Source organism: Phaenicophaeus curvirostris, unplaced genomic scaffold (genome assembly GCF_032191515.1).
Source record: "Phaenicophaeus curvirostris isolate KB17595 unplaced genomic scaffold, BPBGC_Pcur_1.0 scaffold_51, whole genome shotgun sequence".
NCBI classification, from domain to species: domain Eukaryota; kingdom Metazoa; phylum Chordata; class Aves; order Cuculiformes; family Cuculidae; genus Phaenicophaeus; species Phaenicophaeus curvirostris.
The window spans coordinates 34,557-60,279 of record NW_027206674.1 but is presented as its reverse complement, the minus strand read 5'-3'; the positions used below and the strand labels follow the sequence as shown (position 1 = coordinate 60,279).

The following is a 25,723-nucleotide window of genomic DNA, read 5'->3' as shown; positions in this document are numbered from 1 at the left end:
GAGGAAGGAGGGAGGAGGAAAGGAAGGAGGAAAAGGCAGATCCCAGCTTCCCCGCACCGGGAAGGAGCTGAGATAGAGGAGGAATTGGGGAATGGGAAGGGAAATGGGAGGGAGGAAGGAGGAGGGAGGAAGGAGGAAGAAAGGGAGGGAGGGAGGAAGGAAGGAGGAGGGAAGGAAGGAGGAGGGAAGGAAGGAGGAGGGAAGGAAGGAGGAGGGAAGGAAGGAGGGAGGAGGAAGGAGGGAAGAGGAAGGAGGGAAGGAGGAGGGAGGAAGGAGGGAGGAGGGAGAGGGAGGAAGGAGGAGGGAGGAAGGAGGAGGGAGGAAGGAGGAAGGAGGAGGGAGGAAGGAGGAGGGAGGAAGGAGGAGGGAGGAAGGAGGAGGGAGGAAGGAGGAGGGAGGAAGGAGGAGGGAAGGAAGGAGGAGGGAAGGAAGGGAGGAGGGAGGAGGAGGCAGGAAAGAAGGAGAGGGAAGGAAGGAGGAAGAAAGAGGCAGGGAGGGAGGAGGAAGAGGGAGGAGAAAAGAAGGAGAAGGGAGGAAGGAGGGAGGAAGAAGGAAGGAGGGAGGAGGAAGGAAGGAGGGAGGAGGAAGGAAGGAGGAGAAGGGAGGAAGGAGGAGAAGGGAGGAAGGAAGAAAGAAGGAGAAGGGAGAAAGAAAGAAGGAGAAGGGAGAAAGAAAGAAGGAGAAGGGAGGAAGGAAGGAGGAGAAGGGAGGAAGGAAGGAGGAGAAGGGAGGAAGGAAGGAGGAGAAGGGAGGAAGGAAGGAGGAGAAGGGAGGAAGGAAGGAGGAGAAGGGAGGAAGGAAGGAGGAGGAAGGAAAGAGGGAGGAGGAAGGAAGGAAAAAGGGAGGAGGAAGGAAGGAAAAAGGGAGGAGGAAGGAAGGAAGGAAGGAGGAGGAAGGAAGGAGGAGCTGGGGGCAGCGGGCTGTGCTCACCTCCCCCAGCTCCCGGATCTTTTTCAGGTAGCGCTTCTGGAAGACGGTCGGGTCGGACGCCGGGGACTCGGGCTGCACCGCGCTCACGTCCACCAGGGCTGCAAGGGCAGCGGGGGGGATCCAGCCACGCCCGGGCCCCCTTCCCCTCCTCTTCCCCCCTTTTCTCCTTCCTACTTCCCCTTTTCCCCTTCCTCTTTCCCTTTTCCCCCTCCTCCTTCCCCCCTTTTCCCCCTCCTCCTTCCTCCTTTTCCCCCTCCTCCTTCCCCCTTTTCCCCCTTCTCTTTCCCCCTTTTTCCCCCCTCTTTCTCCCTTTTCCCCTTCCTCTTCCCCCCTTTTCCCCTTCCTCTTCCCCCCTTTTCCCCGTCCTCTTTCCCCCATTTTTCCCCTTCCTCTTCCCCCCTTTTCCCCCTCCTCTTTCCCCCTTTTCCCCTTCCTCTTCCCCCCTTTTTCCTTCTCCAAACCTTCTTTTAAACCCTTTTCCACCTTTTTTCCCCCTTTTAAACCTTTCCCTGACCTATTTTCTCACTTTTTAACCCCTTCCCCCGCCCCGGCCCAGCTCCAAAGCACCTCCCCCCCCAACCCCACTGGATCCCGGATCCCCACTGGATCCCCGCTGGATCCCTGGGATCTCACCGTGCGGCTGGAGCTGCGTGAGGTCCCTGAGGATGGTTCGGAAGGAGGGTCTCTCGCCGGGCGGGTACGAGAGGCACCGCGAGACCAGGGCCGCCAGCTCCCGGCACGACGGCTCCGGCAGCCGGTGCCGCTTCTCGTAGAAACGTTCCTTCTGGGAATGGGAAACGCAGCTCCAGCACGGAGAGATCCAGCCCAGAGCACGGCTGGATCCATCCCGGAGAGGGGCTGGATCCATCCTGGAATGGGGATGGAGCAGGGAAGGATCCTTCCCACAATGGGGATGGAGCAGGGCTGGATCCATCCTGGAGCAGGGATGGAGCAGGGATGGATCCTTCCCACAATGGGGATGGAGCAGGGATGGATCCATCCTGGAGCAGGGATGGAGCAGGGCTGGATCCATCCCAGAGCAAGGATGGAGCAGGGCTGGATCCATCCTGGAATGGGGATGGAGCAGGGCTGGATCCATCCCAGAGCAGGGACGGAGCAGAGATGGATCCATCCCAGAGTAAGGATGGAGCAGGGATGGATCCATCCCAGAGCAAGGATGGAGCAGGGCTGGATCCACCCCAGAGCAAGGATGGAGCAGGGATGGATCCATCCCAGAGCAAGGATGGAGCAGGGCTGGATCCATCCCAGAACAAGGATGGAGCAGGGCTGGATCCATCCCAGAGTAAGGATGGAGCAGGGCTGGATCCATCCCAGAGTAAGGATGGAGCAGGGCTGGATCCACCCCAGAGCAAGGATGGAGCAGGGCTGGATCCATCCCAGAGTAAGGATGGAGCAGGGATGGATCCATCCCAGAGCAAGGATGGAGCAGGGCTGGATCCATCCCGGAGCAAGGATGGAGCAGGGAAGGATCCATCCCGGAGCAAGGATGGAGCAGGACTGGATCCATCCCAGAGCAAGGATGGAGCAGGGAAGGATCCATCCGGAGCAAGGATGGAGCAGGACTGGATCCATCCCAGAGCAAGGATGGAGCAGGGCTGGATCCATCCCAGAGCAAGGATGGAGCAGGGCTGGATCCACCCCAGAGTAAGGATGGAGCAGGGCTGGATCCATCCCAGAGTAAGGATGGAGCAGGGCTGGATCCATCCCAGAGTAAGGATGGAGCAGGGCTGGATCCATCCCAGAGCAAGGACGGAGCAGGGCTGGATCCATCCCAGAGTAAGGATGGAGCAGGGCTGGATCCACCCCAGCATGGGATGAGATCGGAACGGGGTCGGAGCGGGACTGGATCCATCCTGGAGCGGAGCAGGGCTGGAGCGAGGCCTGAATCCATCCCTGGGGTGGAGACGGAGCGGGATGGGATCCATCCGGAGCGGGATAAGGAAGGACACTGACCTCGGAGGGCGTGCGCTGGGTGAGCGGGACGTCGGCGTCGAAGCAGATCTCCAGCAGGGTGGTGCCGAAGCTCCACTTATCCGCAGCCGGGCTCAGGCTCCCCACGGCCTGGACGCATTCCGGAGCGATCCAGGGGATCCGCTCCACCCGCTCTGGGGGAGAGAGGAAACAACGGGAGGACACAGCCAGAGATCCCACGGACACGGAGCTGGATCCATGGAGGGAGGGCTGGAAGGAGCTAGAGAGGGATCAGGGCAGGCTGGATCCATGGATGGGGGGCAGGAAGGATCTAGAGAGGGATCAGGAGAGGCTGGATCCATGGATGGAGGGCAGGAAGGATCTAGAGAGGGATCAGGAGAGGCTGGATCCATGGATGGAGGGCAGGAAGGATCTAGAGAGGGATCAGGACAGGCTGGATCCATGGATGGAGGGCAGGAAGGATCTAGAGAGGGATCAGGCCAGGCTGGATCCATGGATGGAGGGCAGGAAGGATCTAGAGAGGGATCGGGAGAGGCTGGATCCATGGATGGAGGGCTGGAAGGATCTAGAGAGGGATCAGGCCAGGCTGGATCCATGGATGGAGGGCAGGAAGGATCTAGAGAGGGATCGGGAGAGGCTGGATCCATGGCTGGAGGGCAGGAAGGATCTAGAGAGGGATCAGGAGAGGCTGGATCCATGGATGGAGGGCAGGAAGGATCTAGAGAGGGATCAGGCCAGGCTGGATCCATGGATGGAGGGCAGGAAGGATCTAGAGAGGGATCAGGCCAGGCTGGATCCATGGCTGGAGGGCAGGAAGGATCTAGAGAGGGATCAGGAGATGCTGGATCCATGGATGGAGGGCAGGAAGGATCTAGAGAGGGATCGGGAGAGGCTGGATCCATGGATGGAGGGCAGGGTCCTATGCCAAATCCCATATAATCCCTAAAATTATGCTCTGAAAGGCAGGGAAGAAAAAAGCACCAGGATTTTGAGCCCCCAGGCAGGTTCTGGAGCCGAGAGAGCCCTTGTACCTTCCCGAGAGAGAACCGTGAAGCTGACTCCGGGATCGCTGAGCTTGACGAAAGGCACGGATCCTTCTTCCAAGCCTTTCCGGGCCAGCAAGATGTTCTTGGCGCACACGTTGCCGTGCACGAGGTTTTTATCCTCCTACGGGAAGAAGGGATCGAGGAAATCTTGGAGCAGCTCCAGCCCGCGGATCCAACCTGACCCCATTCCAAACTTTCCCAGCTCCCGGGGTCCCAAAGCGAAGCCCCGGAGCCGGGATCAAGATCCTCGGTGCTCGCCCAGCGTTGGAAGTTCTCGGATGCCATCCCAGTTCCTCCAAGGACGGGTTTGGGGAAGCACAAGGAGGGCGAATCCACCCTAAACCCCTCCTTTATCCCAAGAGAAACGGGATAGATCCTTCCCGGCAAGACTCCGGGTCAAAAGGGACTCGGAATGGGCTCCGCATCCAGGAAAATCCCAGCTCCCAATCCCATTACCAGGTAGCTCAAGGCGCTGGCCAACTGCTTGGCCACCGTGATCTTCCAGCCAACGCCGATGCGGCCTTTCTCCTTGCGGAGCAGCACGTCCAGAGGTCCGTGTTCCACAAACTCCTCCACCATGATGTCTAGGCAAGAAGACGGAGATGGTTTTCCCTTCCCTCCGGCTCCGAGGGAGTCGGGAACGGCCGAGGGAAAGAGATCGGGAAGCGGGAAGGGTGGTGGGAAGAGCCCGGCGCTCACTCTCGGAGCCTCGGACGCAGACTCCGTGCACGAAAGCCAAGTGGACGTGGGACACTTGGCTCATCAAGCTGGCCGTCTCGAAGAACGCCTACGGAAAAAAAAAAGCAGGATCGCGGAGACTGGAAGACCAGGAGAGCAACTTGGAGGTGTCTCTCCAAGAGGAATCTCACCAGGGCGATGTCCCGGTGGCTGGGATCCAAGACTTTGAGGACCACGTGCATCTCCCGGCTGTTGTTGTTGGGTTCGGTGGAGAAATACTCGGCTTCGTCGTCGGCTCCGGAGGCTCCGCAGACGCTCAAGACTCCGTCGTAGATGTTGGTGCGGGTGCCGTGGCCCAGGTGGGCTCGCTGGGGACAGAGGTGGGAACGGGATCCCCTGGGATCACGCGTGGAGGTGGAATTCTCCACCTTCCACGCAAGCGACCGCCCATGGGGTGGAGGAACCACCTCCTGCCCAGCTCTCTCGGCCCAGGGGCTGGTCCCAAGTGATGTTCCCTCTGGACCACGTTGGGAAGGACCCACCGGATCATGGAGTCCAACCGTTCCCATCAATCCATGTCCCTCAGCACCTCGTCCACCCGGCCCTTCAACCCCTCCAGGGCAGGGGACTCAACCCCCTCCCTGTCCCAGTGACCAATGACCCTTTCCATGAAGAAGTTCTTGATGTCCCATGCGGAGCCTCCCCTGGTGGAGCTTGAGGCCGTTCCCTCTCGGCCTGGCCCCTGGCCCTGGGGAGAAGAGCCCAGCTCCCTCCTCTCCACCAGCTCCTTGCAGGGAAAGAGCAAGGAGGTCTCCCCTCAGGCTCCTCTTCTCCAGGCTGAACCCCCCCAGCTCTCTCAGCCGCTCCTCTTCTTCTCCAGCCCCCTCCCCGGCTTCGTTGCTCTTCTCTGCACTCGCTCCAGAGCCTCCACATCCTCGTGTCCCACCAACCCCCCCAGGTCCTTCTCCTCCAGGCCCTTTCCAGCCAGACTCCTCCTAGGCTGGAGCTGCCCAGGGTCGTTGTGCCCCAAGGTCCTGCTCCAACCTCATCCCCTTGGTCTCAGCCCATGGATCCAACCAGCTCAGAGCCCTCTGGAGAACCTCAAACCCTCCAGCAGATCCACCCGGCTCAGTGTCACCCCCAAACTCTCTCAGGGAGCCCTCGATGCCTCCATCCAGGTCGTGGATAAAGACATTGACCAGGACCCAGCGCTGAGCCCTGGGGACACCGCGTGGAACTGGCCTCCAGCTGGAGTTAACTCCATCTCCCACCACTCTCTGGGCCCTCCACACAACCAGTTTCCCACCCAGGAGAGCGTTGGCCTCTCCAGGCCCAAGACGGACAGTTTCCGAAGCAAAATGCTGGGAGAAACCATGTCCAAGGCTTTTCTGAAGTCCAAGCAGACTCCATCCCAGCCTTTCCCTCATCCAGCAGGCGAGTCCCTTGGTCAGAGAGGGCAGGACCTGCCAAATCCCCCGAGCCTTCTCTTCTCCGACTGTCCTTGCGTGGAGCTGCTCCACCTCCGGATCTCTCCGTGGCCTCCTCTGGACCAGCTTCAACACTTCCATGAGTCCAGAGCCGGACGTGGAGCTTCAAGGAAGGTCTCACCACAAAGGACCAGAGGGGCACGTGGGGACACGGTTTGGTGGGGCCAGACTGGAGGAGCTTGGAGGTCGTCTCCAACCTCAACGATTCCATGATCCCGCGGTTCTTTTCCCTCTTTCCCTCGGGAATAAAGCACCAAGCCAAGCCCATCCCTCTTCTCCTTGCCCCGGTGGTGCCACCATCCCCTCAAGCTCAAGAGCGGCTCCACCGATCCCCATCCCGCTGGAAAATCCCGGGAAGGCCAAGGCCCCAACCTGAGTGATCTCGTTCTTGCGGATCTGGTGGAAGCTGAGCTGGGTCAGGTTAAGGATCTGCTTCGCGTTCTCCTTCACCTTCCACGTGATCAGCAGGTCCGAGATCTCTGCGGGAGGAGGGAACAGGCGGACGCTGAGTCTCGGAAAACGCGGGATGCACGGAACGATGGTGGGAACCCTCATCCATTCTCGTACCTCCCGGCTTGGGTGGGCAACACCTCTTCACCGTGAAGCTCTCGTCACCAGATCTGAGGGTGCAGCCCTTGAGGACATCCAGGAGCTCCCGCAGAGTGGGAAATTCCCGATCCCACCCTTCCAGGATGAAGCAATTGCCTTTCTTTTGGATCCGGAATTGCCTGAACTTGAGGGCTGGTTGGACACTGGAAGCCTGAGAAGGACAACATCGTGGTGGACATGGCGGCGTCCAAGAATCCAGAGAGCGAGCAGCTCGTGGCTGACGGGATGCAGGGAGATGGATGTTCCTGGGAATTGGGTGGCCTACCTGCTGCGGGTTCCTCTTCACCACGGAGAGGATCATCCTGTCAAAGTCAAGGATGCTCCAGCGGAGGAGATAGAGACCTTCCTCCTGCTGCTCCCGGCGCAGCTTGGAGAACACAAACTCCTCCCTGGTGGCAGGAGAAAAGGGACACGGCTTTGGAAGAGCCCTCAAAGATGGGACACGTTCTTGGGAAAGACCTCAAGGAGGGGACACGTCCTTGGGAAAGACCTCGAGGATGAGAGACGTCCTTGGGAAAGCCCTCAGGGATGGGACACGTCCTTAGGAAGGACCTCAAGGAGGGGACATGTCTTTGGGAAAGCCCTCAAGGAGGGGACATGTCCTTGGGATACAACCTCAAGGATGGAGTACATCCTCAGAAAACCTTGGAGGATGCTTGAAAAAACCCCAGGCATGGATACAACCTTGGAGAAGCCCTCAAGGAGGAGGATACGTCCTTGGAGAAGCCCTCAAGGATGGGATACAGCTTTGGAGAAGCCCTCAAGGAGTAGGATACGTCCTTGGAGAAGCCCTCAAGGAGGAGGATACATCCTTGGAGAAGCCCTCAAGGAGGAGGATACATCCTTGGAGAAGCCCTCAAGGAGGAGGATACATCCTTGGAGAAGCCCTCAAGGAGGAGGATACATCCTTGGAGAAGCCCTCAAGGAGGAGGATACATCCTTGGAGAAGCCCTCAAGGATGGGATATGGCTTTGAAGAAGCCCTCAAGGAGTAGGATACGTCCTTGGAGAAGCCCTCAAGGAGGAGGATACATCCTTGGAGAAGCCCTCAAGGATGGGATATGGCTTTGGAGAAGCCCTCAAGGAGGAGGATACGTCCTTGGAGAAGCCCTCAAGGATGGGATATGGCTTTGGAGAAGCCCTCAAGGAGGAGGATACGTCCTTGGAGAAGCCCTCAAGGAGGAGGATACATCCTTGGAGAAGCCCTCAAGGAGTAGGATACAACCTTGGAGAAGCCCTCAAGGATGGGATACATCCTTGGAGAAGCCCTCAAGGAGTAGGATACGTCCTTGGAGAAGCCCTCAAGGAGGAGGATACGTCCTTGGAGAAGCCCTCAAGGATGGGATACATCCTTGGAGAAGCCCTCAAGGAGTAGGATACGTCCTTGGAGAAGCCCTCAAGGAGGAGGATACATCCTTGGAGAAGCCCTCAAGGAGGAGGATACGTCCTTGGAGAAGCCCTCAAGGAGGAGGATACGTCCTTGGAGAAGCCCTCAAGGATGGGATACATCCTTGGAGAAGCCCTCAAGGAGGAGGATACATTCTTGGAGAAGCCCTCAAGGATGGGATATGGCTTTGGAGAAGTCCTCAAGGAGGAGGATACGTCCTTGGAGAAGCCCTCAAGGAGGAGGATACGTCCTTGGAGAAGCCCTCAAGGATTAGGATACATCCTTGGAGAAGCCCTCAAGGAGGAGGATACATCCTTGGAGAAGCCCTCAAGGAGGAGGATACATCCTTGGAGAAGCCCTCAAGGAGGAGGATACGTCCTTGGAGAAGCCCTCAAGGATGGGATACATCCTTGGAGAAGCCCTCAAGGAGGAGGATACATCCTTGGAGAAGCCCTCAAGGAGGAGGATACATCCTTGGAGAAGCCCTCAAGGATGGGATATGGCTTTGGAGAAGCCCTCAAGGAATAGGATACATCCTTGGAGAAGCCCTCAAGGATGGGATATGGCTTTGGAGAAGCCCTCAAGGAGTAGGATACGTCCTTGGAGAAGCCCTCAAGGATGGGATATGGCTTTGGAGAACCCCTCAAGGAGGAGGATACGTCCTTGGAGAAGCCCTCAGGGATGGGATACGGCTTTGGAGAAGCCTCCAAGGACGTGATGTGGTCTCAGAAAAGCCTTCCAGGACGGGATCCATCCTTGGGAACGCTTGGAGAACGGGATCTGACCTCGGAAAAGCCCCCCCAGGCCACCAGGCCCCCCCTACTCACTGCATGGGCCCGTGGATGCCGTTGAGGATGCTCATGAGGAGCCGCGGAGGTGCCACCTCGTGACACAGGTAATGGCTGGAATCGGCCGTCAGGCGGAAATACCCGTCTAGGAGCGAGACCAGGGCGAGCGCGGCCTCCGCTGAGGGGAGAGTGACCTCCTGCGAGCAGGAGAACCACACGATGGAATCCGAGAACCAGAGAAGAGCTTGAGGCCGTTCCCTCTCGGCCTGGCCCCTGGCCCTGGGGAGAAGAGCCCAGCTCCCTCCTCTCCACCAGCTCCTTGCAGGGAAAGAGCAAGGAGGTCTCCCCTCAGGCTCCTCTTCTCCAGGCTGAACCCCCCCAGCTCTCTCAGCCGCTCCTCTTCTTCTCCAGCCCCCTCCCCAGCTTCGTTGCTCTTCTCTGCACTCGCTCCAGAGCCTCCACATCCTCGTGTCCCACCAACCCCCCCAGGTCCTTCTCCTCCAGGCCCTTTCCAGCCAGACTCCTCCTAGGCTGGAGCTGCCCAGGGTCGTTGTGCCCCAAGGTCCTGCTCCAACCTCCTCCCCTTGGTCTCAGCCCATGGATCCAACCAGCTCAGAGCCCTCTGGAGAACCTCAAACCCTCCAGCAGATCCACCCGGCTCAGTGTCACCCCCAAACTCTCTCAGGGAGCCCTCGATGCCTCCATCCAGGTCGTGGATAAAGACATTGACCAGGACCCAGCACGGAGCCCTGGGGACACCGCGTGGAACTGGCCTCCAGCTGGAGTTAACTCCATCTCCCACCACTCTCTGGGCCCTCCACACAACCAGTTTTCCACCCAGGAGAGCGTCGGCCTCTCCAGGCCCGAGGTGACAGCTTCCAAAGCAGAAAGCTGGGAGAAACCGTGTCAAAGGGACCTCAAAGCCCATGAAGTCCCAACCCTTCCACTGGATCCAGTTGCTCCAAGCCTCATCCAGCCTGGTCCTGAACACCTCCAGGTATGGGGCAGCCACCACTTCTTGGGGTGACCTGGGCCAGGGTCTTCACTGTGAAGAATTTCTCCCTAAGATCCCATCTCGGTGTCCTCTCTTTCAGCTCCAAACCGTTCCCCTTGGCCCATCCCTGCTCTCCAGCCTTCCTGGAGCCCCTTTCCATGCTGGAAGCTGCTCTAAGGTCACCCCGGAGCCTCCTCCTCTCCAGGCTGGCCAACCCGGAGACTCGGATTGCCCCGATCTCACTGCAGGACCTTGATTCTGCCAACCCCAGAAGTCGTGGCTGCCCCACACCTGGAGATCAAAGCCGCTTTGGATGGAGCTTGGAGCAACCTGATCCCGTTGAAGGTGTTGGGATTGGATGGATTTTGAGATCCCATCCAACCCATTCTACGATTCCATGACCATGTGGAGCTTCTCCTCCTCCAGCAGCCCGAGTCCTTCTCCTCAGGGCTGCTCCCCACTCTCCACCCAGCTTGGATTTGGGATTATCCTTCTCTCCCCCTGCCACCTCAAGTTGGAGAGCATCAAATCCTCACTTGGTGGCATCAACCTTGGAGAAGAACCTTCTCCTTCTCTGCTCCCAGGCTCCGGAACGCAGCGACGTCCTCCAGGCCGGTTGGAAGGGACCAAATCCCACTCACCAGGCACTTGTTGTCCTGCCGGTGGACGCAGACCCCGCGATCCTTGAGGACGATGTGCGTGATCTCCCGGAAATCGCAGAAATGGACCCATCTGGGCTCGTGACGTTCCACCAGCTGAGTCGAGCCCTTCGCTTCCAACTCTTTGTTCCGGCTCTTCCTCCCAAAATATCCGCGAGGGGAGAAGTTCTCGTTGTTCTGCAGAGACGGAGACGCAAAGGAATCGCTTCCAGCCCTCCCGACCACTGGAAAGCCACCAGCGGGATGTGGTGGCTGCTGGTCAGAGAATCAGAGAATCACCAGGTTGGGAAGGATCCACCAGATCATGAGTCCAACCATTCCCACCAACCACTAACCCATGTCCCTCAGCTCCTCTTCTTCTCCAGCCCCCTCCCCAGCTTCGTTGCTCTTCTCTGCACTCGCTCCAGAGCCTCCACATCCTCGTGTCCCACCAACCCCCCCAGGTCCTTCTCCTCCAGGCCCTTTCCAGCCAGACTCCTCCTAGGCTGGAGCTGCCCAGGGTCGTTGTGCCCCAAGGTCCTGCTCCAACCTCATCCCCTTGGTCTCAGCCCATGGATCCAACCAGCTCAGATCCCTCTGGAGAACCTCAAACCCTCCAGCAGATCCACCCAGCTCAGTGTCACCCCCAAACTCGCTAAGGGTGCACTCAATGCCTTGGTCAAACCACTCAATGGTCAAACTGGGATGAGCTGGAAAGGAACTTCAGGTGCTCGAGGGAGAAACCAGGAAGCCAAGGAACCAACGCACGATGGGATTTGGATGGAAACGGCTCTTCCCACTTGGAAGGAGGGAGGACAAGCACCAACCCTACCTCTACCGGCACCGGTCGCCACTGGATCCCGCTCGTCCCGGTGACGAGGACTTCGTGGGTGACCGGTGGCTCCTTGGGGAGCAGGGCGCGGCTTTGGTCCGGTTGAGAAGACCCCCCGTTGACGTCGAGCTGCGTCTTCTCCCCCTCGGAAGAGGTGTCCAAGGAAAGGACCGGGAAGAGCTCGGTGCCGAAGCGAGGAGCGAGGTGCTCCAGGGTGGCCAGGTACTTGTACATGACGTCCTGCGCCGTCAGCTTCCCCGCGCTCACCGTGTGCCGCTGGAACCGCTGCACGAACTTCTTGAAGACGTTCTTCATGCGCAACTTGGTCAGGTGGTTGTTCTGCTGGATCTGGCGGTAGAAGGAACGCGGGATGCAGTCCTTGAAGCTGCACGAGGGAAGGGAAAGGGGGTCAGGAAGGTCTCGAGGTCTACACGGAGGTAGAGGAGCCACCAGTGAGGGTGACGGGGAGGGAAGAGGGTGAGAAACCCTTCGGAAATACACGGAAACGTGGAATGGTTTGGGTTGGAAGGGACCTCAAAGCCTTCTAGATCCAACCCCATGGGCAGGGACACCTCCCACTGGATCTGGTTGCTCCAAGCTCCATCGGACTTGGGCTTGGACACCTCCAACGTAAATTTTATCTTTTATATGGTTTTACGTTCCTGTGGTTTCCCCATCCCTGAAGGTGTTCAAGGCCAGGTTGGACGGAGCTTGGAGCAACCAGATCCAGCGGAAGCGTCCCTGCCCATGGGGTTGGACCAGGATGGGCTTTGAGTCCCCTTCCAACCCATTCCATAATCCTACGAATTCATCCCGTTTAACGGGTGAGGCACAAGGTCACCGTGGTCCTCAAACCACGACTTTTTTGGCCAAAATGAAGGTGTTCACCTTAAAACGAGACTCCAGCAGCAAAGCAAAGAGCAGCCACTCGACCAACAACAGCATTTCTGCACCAGGATGACCATTTAAACCATCTCATCAAGATAAAACGTGGGTCAGAGGGGTTCAAGGCCAGGTTGGATGGAGCTTGGAGCAACCAGATCCAGCGGGAGGTGTTCCCTGCCCATGGGGTTGGACCAGGATGGGCTTTGAGGTCCCTTCCAACCCAATCATTCCATGATCACCAGCTCACGCGGAGCTCCTCAGCCTCAACTCCTTCTCCTCCGGCCTCGTGGCCGAGCCCTCACCTGTATTTCCTGGCCACGTCCTCCAAGGAGACGCCTCTTCTGATGGCCAAGTGGGAAAGGTGGAGCACGGCCATTCCCAAGCTTTCATTCTTGAACCTTTGGATCTCCTGCTCGGTCTGGAGGTCTTTCAAAGACGCAACGTCGTTAATGAATTCGTATTTCCCCTGTTAACGAGAGAAAGTTAATTAAAGCGGAGGTGGAAACCCAGCGCTGGCTTCCAGGGTGGTTTTTTCTATCTGAAGGTGCAACGGGATCACGGTTCGGCTCCTGATCTCCCAAGGAGGCTCCAAGGAGGACAACAACTTCCCAAGGACACAACTCAGCCCTCTAAAAAAACCCTTGTAGATGGAAAAACAGATCCCAGCAACGCGGCTGAGCTGAATCCAGCTGCATCTAGAAGATCATTGAGGTTTCCACCATTCCAGGAGTCTCCAGGAAGGGTCGTTACCTGCTCGAAGAGGTACTCGAAGGAGGCTTTATCCAGCACGGCTCCTCCTCGCGTCTTCTCCTCCACGGAATCGTTCTGGCGGGGCGCGTTGCGATAAACGGCTGGTTCCTTGTCGTTCATCCCGTGCCAATTCCGGAAGTAGAACCTGGAGAAGGGACGGGAGGAGAGATTGGAGGCAGCCAGCTCGGCTTCACCAACGGCAGGGCCTGCCTGCCTCTCCCCTCTGATCCCTCTCTAGATCCTTCCTGCCCTCCATCCATGGATCCAGCCTGCCCTGATCCCTCTCTAGATCCTTCCTGCCCTCCATCCATGGATCCAGCCTGCCCTGATCCCTCTCTAGATCCTTCCTGCCCTCCATCCATGGATCCAGCCTCTCCTGATCCCTCTCTAGATCCTTCCTGCCCTCCAGCCATGGATCCAGCCTCTCCTGATCCCTCTCTAGATCCTTCCTGCCCTCCAGCCATGGATCCAGCCTCTCCTGATCCCTCTCTAGACCCTTCCTGCCCTCCATCCATGGACCCAGCCTCTCCTGATCCCTCTCTAGATCCTTCCTGCCCTCCAGCCATGGATCCAGCCTGGCCTGATCCCTCTCTAGATCCTTCCTGCCCTCCAGCCATGGATCCAGCCTCTCCTGATCCCTCTCTAGATCCCTCCTGCCCTCCAGCCATGGATCCAGCCTCTCCTGATCCCTCTCTAGATCCTTCCTGCCCTCCATCCATGGATCCAACCTCTCCTGATCCCTCTCTAGATCCTTCCTGCCCTCCATCCATGGATCCAGCCTCTCCTGATCCCTCTCTAGATCCTTCCTGCCCTCCATCCATGGACCCAGCCTCTCCCGATCCCTCTCTAGATCCTTCCTGCCCTCCAGCCATGGATCCAGCCTGGCCTGATCCCTCTCTAGACCCTTCCTGCCCTCCAGCCACGGATCCAGCCTCTCCTGATCCCTCTCTAGATCCTTCCTGCCCTCCAGCCACGGATCCAGCCTCTCCTGATCCCTCTCTAGATCCTTCCTGCCCTCCAGCCATGGATCCAGCCTCTCCTGATCCCTCTCTAGACCCTTCCTGCCCTCCCTCCATGGATCCAGCCTGGCCTGATCCCTCTCTAGACCCTTCCTGCCCTCCAGCCATGGATCCAGCCTCTCCTGATCCCTCTCTAGATCCTTCCTGCCCTCCAGCCATGGATCCAGCCTCTCCTGATCCCTCTCTAGATCCTTCCTGCCCTCCAGCCATGGATCCAGCCTGCCCTGATCCCTCTCTAGATCCTTCCTGCCCTCCATCCATGGATCCAGCCTCTCCTGATCCCTCTCTAGATCCTTCCTGCCCTCCAGCCATGGATCCAGCCTCTCCTGATCCCTCTCTAGATCCTTCCTGCCCTCCAGCCATGGATCCAGCCTCTCCTGATCCCTCTCTAGACCCTTCCTGCCCTCCATCCATGGACCCAGCCTCTCCTGATCCCTCTCTAGATCCTTCCTGCCCTCCAGCCATGGATCCAGCCTGGCCTGATCCCTCTCTAGATCCTTCCTGCCCTCCAGCCATGGATCCAGCCTCTCCTGATCCCTCTCTAGATCCCTCCTGCCCTCCAGCCATGGATCCAGCCTCTCCTGATCCCTCTCTAGATCCTTCCTGCCCTCCATCCATGGATCCAACCTCTCCTGATCCCTCTCTAGATCCTTCCTGCCCTCCATCCATGGATCCAGCCTCTCCTGATCCCTCTCTAGATCCTTCCTGCCCTCCATCCATGGACCCAGCCTCTCCCGATCCCTCTCTAGATCCTTCCTGCCCTCCAGCCATGGATCCAGCCTGGCCTGATCCCTCTCTAGACCCTTCCTGCCCTCCAGCCACGGATCCAGCCTCTCCTGATCCCTCTCTAGATCCTTCCTGCCCTCCAGCCACGGATCCAGCCTCTCCTGATCCCTCTCTAGATCCTTCCTGCCCTCCAGCCATGGATCCAGCCTCTCCTGATCCCTCTCTAGATCCTTCCTGCCCTCCATCCATGGATCCAGCCTCTCCTGATCCCTCTCTAGACCCTTCCTGCCCTCCCTCCATGGATCCAGCCTGGCCTGATCCCTCTCTAGACCCTTCCTGCCCTCCATCCATGGATCCAGCCTCTCCTGATCCCTCTCTAGATCCTTCCTGCCCTCCCTCCATGGATCCAGCCTGGCCTGATCCCTCTCTAGATCCTTCCTGCCCTCCAGCCATGGATCCAGCCTGCCCTGATCCCTCTCTAGATCCTTCCTGCCCTCCATCCATGGATCCAGCCTCTCCTGATCCCTCTCTAGATCCTTCCTGCCCGCCCTCCATGGATCCAGCCTCTCCTGATCCCTCTCTAGATCCTTCCTGCCCTCCAGCCATGGATCCAGCCTCTCCTGATCCCTCTCTAGATCCTTCCTGCCCTCCAGCCATGGATCCAGCCTGCCCTGAACCCTCTCTAGATCCTTCCTGCCCTCCCTCCATGCATCCAGCCTCTCCGGATCCCTCAGGAGAGGACAAGTCCCATTATTCCCAGTTATTCTCTTCTCCGTGAGGAAGAGGAGCAGCGGGAAGCGGCTTCACCTCATGCGGAAGAGCAGGTTGAGGTCGGTGTCCTTCCCGATCCGGAACTGGTGGTTGGGTGGGAGCCAAAGGCGGCTCTGGGGGTCGTAGAGAGCGAAGAGGCTGTAGCAGAGCGGGGAGATCCCTGCCGGGAGAAGAGCATCCAGGAGCCGATCCCACCCGGAGAGATTCCCAGCCAAGAGGGGAAAATTCCCCTTTTTTCAGCCTGTTTATCCCAATCCCACCACGATCCCAAAATCTCCGGAGACGGAGACGGCCTCGCTCCCACTCGGAGCCTTCCCAAGCATCTCTCCACAACGCCGCGGGAATCCTGAGTGGGTTTATTCCAGGGAAATCCCAGCGGGGAAGCAGCGAGGGAGCAGGAAGGGGAGAAATCCCATGGGAATTGGGACCGGAGAGCGATTTGCTGGGTTCAGCCAGAGGGGAGGGTGAAAAGTTTCTCCCAAAAACAGGATCCAAAGGGATTGGGATCAGAAAACGGGATTCAAAGGGATCTGGACCTTCCCAGTGGGCAAAGGGGGATTGGGAACCAGGATCCAAAGGGATTGGGATCAGAAAACGGGATCTAAAGGGATTGGGATTTTCCCATTGGACAAATGGGGATTGGGATCAGAAAACAGGATCCAAAGGGATTGAGAATTTCCAATTAGACAAACATGGATTGGGATCAGAAAACAAGATCCAAAGGGATTGGGATTTTCCTAATGGGCAAGTAGGGATTGGGATCAGAAAACAGGATCCAAAGGGATTGGGATCAGAAAATGGGATCCAAAGGGACTGGGATTTTCTTAATGGGCAAATAAGGATTGGGATCGTAATACAGGATCCAAAGGAATTGGGATCAGAAAATGGGATCCAAAGGGATTAGGGTCAGAAAATGGGATTCAAAGGGATTGGGATCAGAAAATGGGATCCAAAGGGATTAGGATCAGAAAACAGGATCCAAAGGGATTAGGGTCAGAAAACAGGATCCAAAGGGATTAGGGTCAGAAAATGGGATTCAAAGGGATTGGGATCAGAAAATGAGATTCAAAGGGATTGGGATCAAAAAACAGGATCCAAAGGGATTAGGGTCAGAAAATGGGATTCAAAGGGATTGGGATCAGAAAATGGGATCTAAAGGGATCTGGATTTTCCCAGTGGGCAAAGGGGGATTGGGAATCAGGATCCAAAGGGATTGGGATCTGCAAACAGGATCCAAAGGGATTCAGCTTTTCCCAGGGGGCACAAATGGGGATTGGGATTGGAAAACAAAGGGACTGGGATCTGAAAACAGGATCCAAAGGGATTCAGCTTGTCCCAGGGGGCACAAATGGGATTGGGATCGGAAAACAAAGGGACTGGGATCTGAAAACAGGATCCAAAGGGATTCAACTTTTCCCAGGGGGCACAAATGGGGATTGGGATCTGAAACCAAAGGGATTGGGACCTGAAAACAGGATCCAAAGGGATTCAGCTTGTCCCAGGGGGCACAAATGGGGATTGGGATCGGAAAACAAAGGGACTGGGATCTGAAAACAGGATCCAAAGGGATTCAGCTTTTCCCAGGGGGCACAAATGGGGATTGGGATCGGAAAACAAAGGGATTGGGATGGGAAAATGGGGATTTTCCCAGCGGGCCTCCTGCGGGAATTCCCGGGGGATGCGGGGAATCCGGTGGGCGCTCACCGAGGCGGCGGGCGATGTCGATGCAGATCTCCTCGGCGCTGAGGGCTCCGTCCCCGTAGATCCGGCAGCGTTCCCGCTCCTCGGCGCCGTTCCAGAGGAGCCGAACCTTCACGCCGCCGCTCGAGGCCAAGCGGCCGCCTTCCCCGTCGGATTCGCCGCCTTTCACCGCGCGCCGGCACAGGGACATGGCGACGGCTCTCAGGAATTTCCCACCTGGAAGGGAAAACAAACAAAAAAAAAAACTAGGAATTTTTCAACCCAGCCTTCGGAAAGCACGGAGCATCCCAGTTTATCCCAGTCGAGGAACTGGGAGGGCTCCGTGTTGAAGCGGGATCTACGCACCTCGCTGGGAGATGGAGCATAACGCGGCGCCGATCCGGGGGGAACGGGTTGGGAATCACCTGCGGAAGCGATTCCGGGGTGAGATGCCCGCCCGGCATCGCTCCCTCCTTCGGAGCAAACGGGGAGAGGGAAGAGGGATCCAAAGGGATTGGGAAGAAGGATCCAAAGGGATCGGGAAGAAGGAGCCAAGGGGAGCAGGAAAGAGGGATCCAAAGGGATTGGGAAAGGGGATCAGGAAGAAGGATCCAAGGGGATGGGGAAAGAGGGATCGGGAAAGGGGACCCAAAGGGATCATGAAAGGGGACCCAAAGGGATTGGGAAAAGGGATCCAAACAGATTGGGAAAGGGGATCCAAACAGATTGGGAAAGGGGATCCAAGGGGATTGGGAAAGGGGATCCAAGGGGATTGGGAAAGGGGATCTGAAGGGATCAGGAAAGGGGATCCAAAGGGATTGGGAAAGGGGGATCCAAGGGGATTGGGAAGAAAGATCCAAGGGGATTGGGAAAGGGGATCTGAAGGGATCAGGAAAGGGGATCCAAAGGGATTGGGAAAGGGGGATCCGAAGGGATTGGGAAAGGGGGATCCAAGGGGAGCAGGAAAGAGGGATCCAAAGGGATTGGGAAAGGGGATCTGAAGAGATCAGGAAGAAAGAGCCAAGGGGACTGGGAAAGGGGATCCGAAGGGATCAGGAAAGGGAATCCAAAGGGATTGGGAAAGGGCGATCCGAAGGGATTGGGAACAAGGATCCAAAGGGACTGGGAAAGGGGGATCCAAAGGGATTGGGAAAGGGGGATCCAAAGGGATTGGGAACAAGGATCCAAAGGCACTGGGAAAGGGGGATCCAAAGGGATTGGGAACAAGGATCCAAAGGGACTGGGAAAGGGGGATCCAAAGGGATTGGGAAAGCAGGACCCGAAGGGAGCAAGAAAGCGGGATCCGAAGGGATTTGGAAGAAGGATCCAAAGGGATCGGGAAAGGGGGATCCGAAGGGATTGGGGAAAGGGGGATCCAAAGGGATCGGGGAAAGGGGGATCCAAAGGGATAGGGATTTTCACACCGGGCAAAGGGGAATGTGATAACGGGATCCAAAGGGAGCGGGATGGGAAAATGGGATCCAGCCCCACACATCCCAACACCCCTGAGCCCCACACAGCCCCCCCAGCCCCATAGATCCTGACACCCCCCAACCCTCCCAGCCCCACACCCCCCGACCCCTCAGGCCCCCCCACCCCCCACATCCTCACCCCACACCCCCCACGCCCTCAGCCCCACAGATCCTGACACCCCCAGCCCCACACACCCCCCCACCCCTCCCAGCCCCCCACACCCTGACCCCTCAGGCCCCCCCGCCCCACACATCCTGACCCCACCCCCTCCACATCCCCTCAGCCCCACAGATCCTGACACCCCCAGCCCCACACACCCCCCCCAGCTCCACACACCCCCCATAGCCCCACACACCCCCCCCAGCCCCACACATCCCCCCCCAACCCTCCCAGCCCCACACCCCCCGACCCCTCAGGCCCCCCCGCCCCACACATCCTCACCCCACACCCCCCACGTCCCCTCAGCCCCACAGATCCTGACACCTCTGAGCCCCACACATCCCCCCCAGCCCCACACACCCCCCATAGCCCCACACATCCCCCCCCAGGCCCCACACACCCCCCCAAACCCTCCCAGCCCCACACACCCCGACCCCTCAGGCCCCCCCCACCCCCCCCATCCCTGTCAGGCCCCCCCACCCCCCACATCCTGACCTCCCCCCCCACATCCCAACCCCCTCAGCCCCCCCACATCCCAACCCCCTCTCAACCCCCCCCTCCCCCCTCCCTTCCCCCTCCCTTCCCCCCCCGCCCCAGCCCGTACCGGCCCCGCTCCCCGCCGCTCCCGGCGCCTCCAGAGCCGCCGCCCCCCATTGGCCCGCAGAGACGAGCGACGCCATTGGCTCTGGGCGCGCGAGGCCACGCCCACTTCCTCTTCCCATTGGTGCGGGAAACGCCAGGCCCCGCCCACCCCCCGCTCCCCATTGGTCCGGTGACCGCGAGGCCACACCTACCACGCTTCCCATTGGTCTGTGACCGCGAGGCCACGCCCACCTCCTCTTCCCATTGGCGCGGGGACGACGAGGCCACGCCCACCGCCCGCTTTCCCCCCACGGGGGCGGAGCCGCGGCTCCGCGGCTTGGTTGGAGGGCTTGGGCTGGATTTCAGGGGGCCACAAGGGCTGCGAGGGGGCCCTAGGGGGTCATAGGGCCCCGAGGGGGTTGGGGGGTGTCCCAGTTTCCCCCCCCCCCAGTTACGCATACGAGCAGCGCCCCGCATGCATCGCTCCCCTCCGCCACGGAGCCCACCAGGAGCACCGAGCCGCGCGGCCAGAGCGGCCGCGCCCACTTCCGCCGCAGCCTCCAGCGCTGAGCGGGGGTCATAGAGTGGCGCCCAGAGCGGCCGCGCCCACTTCCGGCCTCCCCACGCCCAATGGAGGCCGCGTCACCCCCCGACCCCGCGGCGGCGGCGGCCGCTCCCGGCTGGGCGGCGGGGAGGAGACCTCACCCACACCCCCCCCAACCCCCCCCCGGGCGGCTTTGGCGGCGCCGTCTCCGCTGACGCCAGCGACGAACCCGGCGACTCCGGTTGCGTCACCGGAGGGGGGAGGGGAGGCAAGAACCGGGCCTCGGCGGGGGATGGGGGGGGGGGGGCAGCGCTGTAGGTGCCCCCTGGGTGCTCTCAGTGCCCCCCCCTCAAGCCCCAGTGCTCCCAGTGCCCTCTTAGGCTGCCGCTACGCCCCCTCCCAGTGCTCCCAGTGGCCCCCAGTGCGGCCGGTCCCCGCTATTTCCCCTCCATTTGGGGCTGCCCCAGTTTCTCCGCGGGGGGGGGGGGGGGGGGGGGGAGAGGCCAGGCGGGGGACAACGGGAAGTGACCCAAAATCCCCTCAAATCCCCTCAAACCGAGGGGGCGGGGCCTGGGCGGGGCGTGGTCACACGGGGAAGTGGCGTTGATTGACAGCGGGGGCCCAGGGGGCCAAGGAGGCCGAGGGCGTCTGGGCTTGGAGCAGCCCCGGCGCGGCCAGCAGGGCCAGGGAGGTTCTTCTCCCTCTGGCCTCGGCCCCTCGACTCCCGGGGGCTCTTCTCCCCAGGGCCAGGGGCCAGGCCGAGAGGGAACGGCCTCAAGCTCCACCAGGGGAGGCTCCGCATGGACAGCAGGATGGAATCTTTCCTGGAAAGGGTCCCTGGGCCCTGGGACAGGGAGGGGGTTGAGTCCCCTGCCCTGGAGGGGTTGAAGGGCCGGGTGGACGAGGTGCTGAGGGACACGGGTTAGTGATTGGTGGGGATGGTTGGACTCCACGATCCGGTGGGTCCTTCCCACCCTGGTGATTCCCTAAGGGGGCGGGGCCTGCTGGGAGGGGGCGTGTCCCTCTGGGCCGCAGCCAATGGGCTCCGCGCTCCTCCCCCCCCCCCCCCCCCCCCCCCCCCAGCTCGGGGATAAAGCGCCGCGGGCCGGAGGTGGGAGGGTCGCGGGTTCGATTCTCGCCGCTTCCCGTTCCTCCCGGTTCCGCTCGGCCCGCATGTGCGCCACGATGGAGCCTCCGTTCTACCGCCCCGCGCCCTTCCCGGGCTCTTTCTGCCGCCCCGAACCCGACTACGGGCTCCCCTCCCACCCCGCGGAGCCTTTCCCGGGGCCGAAACCCCTCCCCGCCCCGACAGCGGCGGCGGCGGCTTCGGCGTCGCCCCCGGTGCCCCGGGCTGCTTCTTCTACCCCGGCGACCGCGACGGTTTCGCGGGAGGGAGCTTCGCGCAGGCTCTGGGCGAGCTGAACCGGCCGGGCCCCCCCAACGTGGCTTTACCGGAGGCGGCGGCGGCGTTCGGGGGGTTCTCGGGGCTCCCCGAGGCGGAGGCGGCGGCGGCGGCGTCGTCCCCGTCCCCGGAGCGGGAGCAGGCGGAGCGGCGGCGGCTGCGGAACCGGCTGGCGGCGAGCCGGTGCCGGCGGCGGAAGCTGGAGCGGATCGCGCGGCTGGAGCAGCGGGTGCGGGGGCTGCGGGCGCAGAACGCGGCGCTGGCGGCGGCGGCCGCGGGGCTCCGGGCGCAGGTGCGGCGGCTGCGGGGCTCCGTGCGGCAGCACCTGGGCTCCGGCTGCCCCCTCCCCGCGGGCTCTGAACCCCCCCTGACCGAGCCCCCCCCCCTCCCCGGCACCCCGACCCAGCCCCGAGGGGCTCTGAACCCCCCCTGACCGAGCCCCCCCCTCCCCGGCACCCCGACCCAGCCCCGTGGGGTCTGACCCCCCCGACCCCCTCCCCCCGGCACCCCGACCCAGCCCCGCGGGGTCTGACCCACCCCCGGCACCCCAGCCCATCCCTAGCCCCGGCTGCCCCCTCCCCGCGGGGCTCTGAACCCCCCCTGACCGAGCCCCCCGGCACCCCGATCCAGCCCCGAGGGGCTCTGACCCACCCCGCCCCAGCACCCCGCCCCAGCCACGCGGGGCTCTGACCCCCCCCGAGCCCCCAACCCAGCCCCGCGGGGTCTGACCCCCCCGACCACCCCCCCCCCGGCACCCCAACCCAGCCCCGAGGGGCTCTGTCCCCCCCCCCGGCACCCCAACCCATCCCTAGCCCCAGCTACCCCCTCCCCGAGGGGCTCTGAACCCCCCCTGACCGAGCCCCCCCCCGGCACCCCGACCCAGCCCCGAGGGGCTCTGACACCCCCCCCCCCAGCACCCCGACCCAGCCCCGCAGGGCTCAGACCCCCCCGACCCCCTCCCCGGCACCCCAACCCAGCCCTACGGGGCTCTGACCCCCCCTGAACCCCCCCCAACCCTTCCCCTCGGGCTCTGACCCCCCCCCCCCGAGCCCCCCAACCCATCCCAGGCTCTGACCCCCCCCCCTCCCCTCGGGGACCCCCGCGGACCCCCCCGATCTGGATCCCGCCGGGACCCCCCCGGACCCCCCCGATCTGGATCCCGCTGGGACACCCCCCCATGGAACCCCCCGATCTGGATCCCGCTGGGACACCCCCCCACGGACCCCCCCGATCTGGATCCCGCCGGGACCCCCACGGACCCCCCCGATCTGGATCCCGCTGGGACACCCCCCCATGGAACCCCCCCGATCTGGATCCCGCTGGGACACCCCCCCATGGACCCCCCCGATCTGGATCCCGCCGGGACCCCCACGGACCCCCCCGATCTGGATCCCGCCGGGACCCCCCCGGACCCCCCCGATCTGGATCCCGCCGGGACCCCCCCGGACCCCCCCGATCTGGATCCCGCCGGGACACCCCCCCCGGACCCCCCCGATCTGGATCCCGCCGGGACCCCCCCGTGGACCCCCCCGATCTGGATCCCGCCGGGACCCCCCCGTGGACCCCCCGATCTGGATCCCGCCGGGACCCCCCCGTGGACCCCCCGATCTGGATCCGCCGGGACCCCCCGTGGACCCCCCGATCTGGATCCCGCCGGGACCCCCCCGTGGACCCCCCGATCTGGATCCCGCCGGGACCCCCCCGTGGACCCCCCCGATCTGGATCCCGCTGAGACCCCCCCGCGGACCCCCCCGATCTGGATCCCGCTGAGACCCCCCCCGCGGACCCCCCGATCTGGATCCCGCTGAGACCCCCGCGGACCCCCTGATACGGATCCTGATGAGACCCCCGCGGACCCCCTGATACGGATCCTGATGAGACCCCCCCCGATATGGATCCCGCCGGGACACCCCCGCGGACCCCCCCGATATGGATCCCGCCGGGACACCCCCATGGACCCCCCCGATATGGATCCCACTGAGACCCCCCCGATCTGGATCCCGCCGGGACAACCCCCGCGGACCCCCCGATCTGGATCCCGCTGAGACCTCCGCGGACCCCCCGATATGGATCCTGATGAGACCCCCCCGATCTGGATCCCGCCGGGACCCCCACGGACCCCCCCGATCTGGATCCCGCCGGGACCCCCCCCGGACCCCCCCGATATGGATCCCGCTGGGACACCCCCCCGGACCCCCCGATATGGATCCTAGTGAGACCCCCCCGGACCCCCCCAGCATGGATCCTACTGAGACCCCCACAGACGCGGGGCTTCTGGGGGGGGGCACCCCCAAAAGGACCCATGAGTTTGGGGGAGCAAAGGGGGGCCTGGCCCCCCCCCCCCCCCCCAAGAGTGGACCAACCTGAGGGGCCCTGCAGGATCGGGACCCCCCAGGCCCCCCCCCCCCTCCCCAAACTGGGAATTCCAGCTCGTTTTTGGAGGGGCTGAGCCCCCCCCGGGTGGGGATTTTGGGGTTCCCCCCCCCCTTCTGAAGCCGTGAAGGGGCGGGGGGGGTGGTTGCTGTTTATTTTTGTATGTTTGTATTTAATTAATGATTATTGCGGTAATTGGTCTCATTGTGCTGAGGGGGGGTGGGTTCTGCACCCCCCCCCCCATTCCCCTGGGAACCCCCCTGCTGCCCCCTCCCCTCCAGCAGCGGAAGGGGGGGGGGGCCGGGGCTTTCCCCGCTGATGACGTAGTGATGCCCATATATGGGCAGGCGCCGCTCATTCCGGGAACTTCCCCCTCCCCCCCACCCAACTTCCCGGTTTGGGGAAGGGGGGGGGGGAAGGGCCCTTCCGGGAGGGGGGGCGGGGGGGGGGGCTCTATGGGGGGGATGTGGGGGGCTTGAGGGAGGCTTTATGGGGCTGTAGGGGTGGGGGGGGGGCTGAGGGGGGAGGTTCTATGGGGTGGGGGGCTGAGGGGGGGCTCTATGGGGCTGGAGGGGTGGGGGGGGCTGAGGGGGGAGGATTTGAGGGGCTCTAGGAGGGGGCGGTTTGGGGGGGCTAAGGGCGGAGGCTGTATGGGACTGAGGGGATTGGAGGGGGCTGAGGGGGCTGTGTATGGGGATTTGGGGGGCTGAGGGGGGCTCTATGGGGCTGGGGAGGATTTGAGGGGCTCTGGGGGGGGGACTAAGGGCGGAGGATCTATGGGACTGAGGGGATTGGGGGGCTGAGGGGGGGCTCTATGGGTCGAGGGGCTGGGGGGGGCTCTCTGGGGGGATTTGGGGGGCTGAGGGGGGCTCTATGGGTCTGGGGGCTTTGGTGGGGGCTGAGAGGGGAGGCTCTGTGGGCTGAGGGGGGCTCTCTGGGGGCATTTGGGGGGCTGAGGGGGGCTCTATGGGTCTGGGGGCTTTGGTGGGGCTGGGGGGGGGCTCTCTGGGGGGCTGAGGGGGGCTCTATGGGTCCTGGGGGCTTTGGAGGGGCTGAGAGGGGGGGCTCTATGGGCTGAGGGGGCTCTATGGGGGGATTTCGGGGGCTGAGGGGGGCTCTATGGGGCTGGGGAGGATTTGAGGGGCTCTAGGGGTGGGGGGGCTAAGGGCAGAGGCTCTATGGGACTGAGGGGATTGGGGGGCTGAGGGGGGGTTCTGTGGGGGGATTTGGGGGGCTGAGGGGGGCTCTATGGGTCTGGGGGCTTTGGAGGGGCTGAGAGGGGGGGGCTCTATGGGCTGAGGGGGCTCTATGGGGGGATTTGGGGGGCTGGGGGGGGGCTCTATGGGGCTGGAGAGGATTTGAGGGGCTCTAGGGGTGGGGGGGCTAAGGGCAGAGCTCTATGGGACTGAGGGGATTGGGGGGCTGAGGGGGGGCTCTATGGGTCTGGGGGCTTTGGAGGGGGCTGAGGGGGGGCTCTCTGGGGGGATTTGGGGGGCTGAGGGGGGCTCTATGGGTCTGGGGGCTTTGGTGGGGGCTGAGAAGGGAGGCTCTATGGGCTGAGGGGGGCTCTATGGGTCTGGGGGCTTTGGTGGGGGCTGAGAGGGGAGGCTCTATGGGCTGAGGGGGCTCTAGGGGGGGATTTGGGGGGCTGAGGGGGGCTCTATGGGTCTGGGGGCTTTGGAGGGGCTGAGAGAGGAGGCTCTATGGGCTGAGGGGGGTCTATGGGGTGGGGATTTGGGGGGGGCCATGAGGCTGAGAGGAGCCCCAAGGGTCTCCAGAGACGCCCCCCCCCACCCGGCTCCCTTGAGGGGGCGAGCTGCCAATCACCTCGCGAGGGGCGGGGCCTCCAGCCTTCCCGCCGCGTCAATCATCGCGTCTCCTGCCTCTCATTGGCCCTCGGCGGGCTGCGGACCCGCCTCCTTTCGCCGAAGCCAATCAGAGATCGGGAGGCGTGGCCGAGGCCGCTTTTTCTCTCCTCCCATTGGTTTGCGCCGCCTCGGTGGGCGGGGCTAAGAGCG

The 25,723-nt window shown here is 62.0% G+C and overlaps 2 protein-coding genes across 2 annotated transcripts; one reads left to right on the top strand and one right to left on the bottom strand.

Moving 5' to 3' along the window:
- LOC138733995 (non-receptor tyrosine-protein kinase TYK2-like) lies at nt 1-19,451 on the bottom strand (the record flags this gene model as incomplete). The annotated part of the gene is made up of 19 exons (XM_069881528.1): nt 19,409-19,451; nt 17,539-17,597; nt 17,197-17,409; nt 15,529-15,652; nt 12,977-13,121; nt 12,529-12,692; nt 11,342-11,726; nt 10,513-10,707; nt 8,917-9,074; nt 6,969-7,092; nt 6,662-6,854; nt 6,467-6,573; nt 4,799-4,975; nt 4,629-4,716; nt 4,386-4,513; nt 3,915-4,050; nt 2,905-3,056; nt 1,564-1,714; nt 1-1,028 (listed from the first exon to the last, which is right to left on the bottom strand). Coding segments are annotated over exons 3-19 (3,642 nt in total), but the record flags the coding sequence as incomplete, so codon positions are not given.
- Nucleotides 17,550-23,900, top strand: LOC138733994 (transcription factor JunB-like). Its single transcript, XM_069881527.1, has 4 exons — nt 17,550-17,616; nt 19,402-19,528; nt 19,838-20,176; nt 21,027-23,900. Exons 1-4 carry the CDS (start codon nt 17,550-17,552, stop codon nt 21,763-21,765), a joined length of 1,272 nt encoding a protein of 423 aa, XP_069737628.1. The 3' UTR covers nt 21,766-23,900.
- Nucleotides 23,901-25,723: the final 1,823 nt, after the last annotated feature.